Source organism: Eucyclogobius newberryi, unplaced genomic scaffold (assembly GCF_026437365.1).
Source record: "Eucyclogobius newberryi isolate DKJ021-1_F unplaced genomic scaffold, fEucNew1.0.hap1 SCAF_18, whole genome shotgun sequence".
NCBI classification, from domain to species: Eukaryota; Metazoa; Chordata; class Actinopteri; order Gobiiformes; family Gobiidae; genus Eucyclogobius; species Eucyclogobius newberryi.
In genome coordinates this window covers 3,674,566-3,680,596 of record NW_027315812.1, presented here as the reverse complement: position 1 = coordinate 3,680,596, position 6,031 = coordinate 3,674,566, and the positions used below count along the sequence as shown (strand labels likewise).

At 48.6% G+C, this 6,031-nt stretch overlaps 1 protein-coding gene across 1 annotated transcript in view; it reads right to left on the bottom strand.

Annotated features, from left to right (window-relative positions):
• Nucleotides 1-231: 231 nt before the first annotated feature.
• xrcc2 (X-ray repair complementing defective repair in Chinese hamster cells 2) overlaps nucleotides 232-6,031 on the bottom strand; it is a 51,216-nt gene continuing 45,416 nt past the window's right edge. Inside the window, exons 5-6 of the mRNA XM_072451292.1 lie at nucleotides 1,617-1,878; nucleotides 232-1,449 (exon numbers count right to left, since the gene is read on the bottom strand). Coding sequence (XP_072307393.1) covers nucleotides 957-1,449; nucleotides 1,617-1,878 — 755 coding nt within the window. The 3' untranslated portion in view covers nucleotides 232-956. The remainder of the gene's footprint in view (nucleotides 1,450-1,616; nucleotides 1,879-6,031) is intronic.

Below are 6,031 nucleotides of genomic sequence, written 5' to 3'. Positions count from 1 at the left end.
CCAGAGACCAGAGGTCACCAGAGGTCACCAGAGACCAGAGGTCACCAGAGACCAGAGGTCACCAGAGGTCACCAGAGACCAGAGGTCACCAGAGACCAGAGGTCACCAGAGGTCACCAGAGACCAGAGGTCACCAGAGACCAGAGGTCACCAGAGACCAGAGGTCACTAAAGAGCTACAAACACCTTTAACAGAGGTTTTTACTATTTACATTTGATTTTTATGAGCACATAGATCAACAACAACAACAACAACAACAGAAGGAATAATACAGACTTTTATCAACTAAAACACTTTTAAGCCCTGATTATTTTAGGATTTAGGGCCAATTAAGACCAGGTTTTGTCCTGACATGGTCCCTGTCCAGTCCCTGTCCAGTCCCTGTCCAGTCCAGGTTCAGTCCAGGTTCAGTCCAGGTCCAGTCCAGGTTCAGTCCAGGTTCAGTCCAGGTCCAGTCCCGGTCCAGTCCAGGTCCAGTCCCGGTCCAGTCCAGGTCCAGTCCAGGTCCAGTCCAGGTTCAGTCCAGGTCCAGTCCAGGTTCAGTCCAGGTCCAGTCCAGGTTCAGTCCCGGTCCAGTCCAGGTTCAGTCCAGGTCCAGTCCAGGTTCAGTCCAGGTTCAGTCCAGGTCCAGTCCTGGTCCAGTCCAGGTCCAGTCCAGGTCCAGTCCAGGTCCAGTCCCGGTCCAGTCCAGGTCCAGTCCCGGTCCAGTCCAGGTCCAGTCCCGGTCCAGTCCCTGTCCAGTCCAGGTCCAGTCCAGGTCCAGTCCAGGTCCAGTCCAGGTTCAGTCCAGGTTCAGTCCAGGTTCAGTCCAGGTCCAGTCCAGGTCCAGTCCCGGTCCAGTCCAGGTCCAGTCCAGGTCCAGTCCCGGTCCAGTCCCGGTCCAGTCCAGGTCCAGTCCAGGTCCAGTCCAGGTCCAGTCCAGGTCCAGTCCCGGTCCAGTCCAGGTCCAGTCCAGGTTCAGTCCCGGTCCAGTCGAGTGATGAACTCCACTCCTCGGTCTGTCACGGTGAAGTTGCTGGTTCTGATCCCCTTGTTCCTGGACGAGCAGTGGACGGTGAATCGCGTGGTTCTCCCTCGCACCTGTCGCTGTCCTGTCGTCAAGGGAGGAGCCGCAGTGGGAGGAGCCGCAGTGGGAGGAGCCGCAGTGGGAGGAGCCGCAGTGGGTGGAGCCGTCTCACTTTTGGAGCAAGTCAAACGGTGTGACACGAGCCTCTGCCACGCCCGACACAGGTAGGGTTTGTCCTGGTCCAAGGATGCAGAGGAAGAGGAGGAAGAGGAGGATGCAGAGGAAGAGGAGGATGCAGAGGAAGAGGAGGATGCAGAGGAAGAGGAGGATGCAGAGGAAGAGGAGGATGCAGAGGAAGAGGAGGATGCAGAGGAAGAGGAGGATGCAGAGCGGCTGTTGTGCCGAATGGAATGGCAGGTGGCAAATACAGTGATCTTGTAATCCCTGAAAAAAGAAAACACAGAATGTCGGACATTTGCATCCTGAGCCGAAGGCGTGGCCTGAGCCGAAGGCGTGGCCTGAGCCGAAGGCGTGGCCTGAGCCGAAGGCGTGGCCTGAGCCGAAGGCGTGGCCTGAGCCGAAGGCAAAACAATGTTAACTCCATCACAAACCTGAGCAGTCGCCCGAGCAGCTCCGAGCACTTGTTCAGCATCTCTTCCTGCTTGGCGTAGCTGACCCCGCCCTCCACTCGGTCCAGCCAATAGAAGGCAGAGATGCTGTCGATGAGCAGCAGCGAGAGGGCGTGGCCAGCTGCGAAGGACGTCTCCAGGAAGTGAAGGGTCAAGAGCAGCTGAGACGAGCCGCAGCAGTGAAGAACGAGGAGCCGAGCGAGACACGAGCGGAGCAGCACCTCTTCCAGGCCACCAGAGGGCGCTGCAGGAGAGGAGAGGCTCTAAACCAGGACCAAACATGGACTAAACCAGGTCTAAACCAGGACTAAACCAGGACTAAACCAGGTCTAAACCAGGTCTAAACCTGGACTTAACCAGGTCTAAACCAGGTCTAAACCAGGTCTAAACCAGGACTAAACCAGGTCTAAACCTGGACTAAACCAGGTCTAAACCAGGTCTAAACCAGGTCTAAACCAGGACTAAACCAGGACTAAACCAGGTCTAAACCAGGACTAAACCAGGACTAAACCAGGTCTAAACCAGGTCTAAACCAGGACTAAACCAGGTTTAAACCAGGACTAAACCAGGTTTAAACCAGGACTAAACCAGGACTAAACCAGGTCTAAACCAGGACTAAACTAGGCCTAAACAAGGATTAAACCAGGTCTAAACCTGGACTAAACCAGGTCTAAACCAGGTCTAAACCAGGACTAAACCAGGTCTAAACCAGGACTAAACCAGGTCTAAACCTGGACTAAACCAGGTCCAAACCAGGTCTAAACCAGGACTAAACCAGGTCTAAACCAGGTCTAAACCAGGACTAAACCAGGACTAAACCAGGTCTAAACCAGGTCTAAACCAGGAATAAACCAGGTCTAAACCAGGACTAAACCAGGACTAAATCAGGTCTAAACCAGGTCTAAACATGGACTAAACATGGACTAAACCAGGACTAAACCAGGTCTAAACATGGACTAAACCAGGACTAAACCAGGACTAAACCAGGTCTAAACCAGGACTAAACCAGGTCTAAACCAGGTCTAAACCAGGACTAAACCAGGACTAAATCAGGTCTAAACCAGGTCTAAACATGGACTAAACCAGGACTAAACCAGGTCTAAACCAGGTCTAAACATGGACTAAACCAGGTCTAAACCAGGACTAAACCAGGACTAAACCAGGTCTAAACATGGACTAAACCAGGACTAAACCAGGTCTAAACCAGGTCTAAACATGGACTAAACCAGGTCTAAACCAGGACTAAACCAGGTCTAAACATGGACTAAACCAGGACTAAACCAGGACTAAACCAGGTCTAAACCAGGACTAAACCAGGACTAAACCAGGTCTAAACATGGACTAAACCAGGACTAAACCAGGACTAAACAAGGACTAAACCAGGTCTAAACCAGGACTAAACTAGGCCTAAACCAGGATTAAACCAGGTCTAAACCTGGACTAAACCAGGTCTAAACCTGGACTTAACCAGGTCTAAACCAGGTCTAAACCAGGTCTAAACCAGGACTAAACCAGGTCTAAACCAGGTCTAAACCAGGTCTAAACCAGGACTAAACCAGGTCTAAACCAGGTCTAAACCAGGTCTAAACCAGGTCTAAACCAGGTTTAAACCAGGACTAAACCAGGACTAAACCAGGTCTAAACCTGGACTAAACCAGGTCTAAACCAGGACTAAACCAGGACTAAACCAGGTCTAAACCAGGTCCAAACCAGGTCTAAACCAGGACTAAACCAGGTCTAAACCAGGTCTTAACCAGGTCTAAAACAGGTCTAAACCTGGACTAAACCAGGTCTAAACCAGGTCTAAACCGGGTCTAAACCAGGACTAAACCAGGACTAAACTAGGCCTAAACCAGGATTAAACCAGGACTAAACAAGGACTAAACCAGGACTAAACCAGGACTAAACCAGGACTAAACCAGGACTAAACCAGGTCTAAACCAGGTCTAAACATGGACTAAACATGGACTAAACCAGGACTAAACCAGGTCTAAACATGGACTAAACCAGGACTAAACCAGGTCTAAACCAGGAATAAACCAGGAATAAACCAGGACTAAACCAGGTCTAAACCAGGACTAAACCAGGACTAACCCAGGACTAAACCAGGTCTAAACCAGGACTAAACCAGGTCTAAACATGGACTAAACATGGACTAAACCAGGACTAAACAAGGACTAAACCAGGACTAAACCAGGTCTAAACATGGACTAAACCAGGACTAAACCAGGTCTAAACCAGGACTAAATCAGGTCTAAACCAGGTCTAAACCAGGTCTAAACCAGGTCTAAACCAAGACTAAACCAGGTCCAAACCAGGACTAAACCAGGACTAAATCAGGTCTAAACATGGACTAAACCAGGACTAAACCAGGACTAAACCAGGTCGAAACATGGACTAAACCAGGACTAAACCAGGACCAAACCAGGTCTAAACCAGGTCTAAACATGGACTAAACCAGGTCTAAACCAGGCCTAAACCAGGACTAAACCAGGTCTAAACCAGGACTAAACCAGGTCTAAACATGGACTAAACCAGGACTAAACCAGGACTAAACCAGGTCTAAACCAGGACTAAACCAGGACTAAACCAGGTCTAAACCAGGACTAAACCAGGACTAAACAAGGACTAAACCAGGACTAAACCAGGTCTAAACATGGACTAAACAAGGACTAAACCAGGACTAAACAAGGACTAAACCAGGTCTAAACCAGGTCTAAACATGGACTAAACCAGGACTAAACCAGGACTAAACATGGACTAAACCAGGTCTAAACCAGGACTAAACCAGGACTAAACCAGGTCTAAACCAGGACTAAACCAGGTCTAAACCAGGACTAAACCAGGACTAAACCAGGTCTAAACAAGGACTAAACCAGGTCCAAACCAGGTCTTAACCAGGACTAAACCAGGACTGAACCAGGTCTAAACCAGGACTAAACAAGGTCCAAACAAGGACTAAACCAGGTCCAAACCAGGTCTAAACCAGGACTAAACATGGACTAAACCAGGACTAAACCAGGACTAAACCAGGACTAAACCAGGTCTAAACATGGACTAAACCAGGACTAAACCAGGTCTAAACCAGGACTAAACCAGGTCTAAACCAGGTCTAAACCAGGTCTAAACCAGGTCTAAACCAGGACTAAACCAGGTCTAAACCAGGTCTTAACCAGGACTAAACCAGGACTAAATCAGGTCTAAACCAGGTCTAAACATGGACTAAACCAGGACTAAACCAGGTCTAAACCAGGTCTAAACATGGACTAAACCAGGTCTAAACCAGGCCTAAACCATGACTAAACCAGGTCTAAACCAGGTCTAAACATGGACTAAAACCAGGACTAAACCAGGACTAAACAAGGACTAAACCAGGTCCAAACATGGACTAAACCAGGACTAAACAAGGACTAAACCAGGTCTAAACATGGACTAAACCAGGACTAAACCAGGACTAAACATGGACTAAACCAGGTCTAAACCAGGACTAAACCAGGACTAAACCAGGTCTAAACCAGGACTAAACCAGGACTAAACCATGTCTAAACCAGGACTAAACCAGGACTAAACCAGGACTAAACCAGGTCTAAACAAGGACTAAACCAGGTCTAAACCAGGACTAAACCAGGTCTAAACTAGGCCTAAACCAGGATTAAACCAGGTCTAAACCTGGACTAAACCAGGTCTAAACCAGGTCTAAACCAGGTCTAAACCAGGACTAAACCAGGTCTAAACCTGGACTAAACCAGGTCTAAACCAGGTCTAAACCAGGTCTAAACCAGGACTAAACCAGGTCTAAACCAGGTCTAAACCAGGACTAAACCAGGACTAAACCAGGTCTAAACCAGGTCTAAACCAGGACTAAACCAGGACTAAACCAGGTCTAAACCAGGACTAAACCAGGACTAAACAAGGTCTAAACCAGGTCTTAACCAGGTCTAAACCAGGTCTAAACCTGGACTAAACCGGGTCTAAACCGGGACTAAACCGGGTCTAAACCAGGACTAAACCAGGTCTAAACCAGGTCTAAACCAGGTCTAAACCAGGCCTAAACATGGACTTAACCTGGACTAAACATGGACTAAACCAGGTCTAAACCAGGTCTAAACCAGGACTAAACCAGGTCTAAACCAGGACTAAACCAGGACTAAACCAGGTCCAAACCAGGTCTAAACCAGGACTAAACCAGGTCTAAACCAGGACTAAACCAGGTCTAAACCAGGTCTAAACCAGGACTAAACTAGGTCTAAACCAGGACTAAACCAGGTCTAAACCAGGACTAAACTAGGCCTAAACCAGGATTAAACCAGGTCTAAACCTGGACTAAACCAGGTCTAAACCTGGACTAAACCAGGTCCAAACCAGGTCTAAACCAGGACTAAACCAGGTCTAAACCT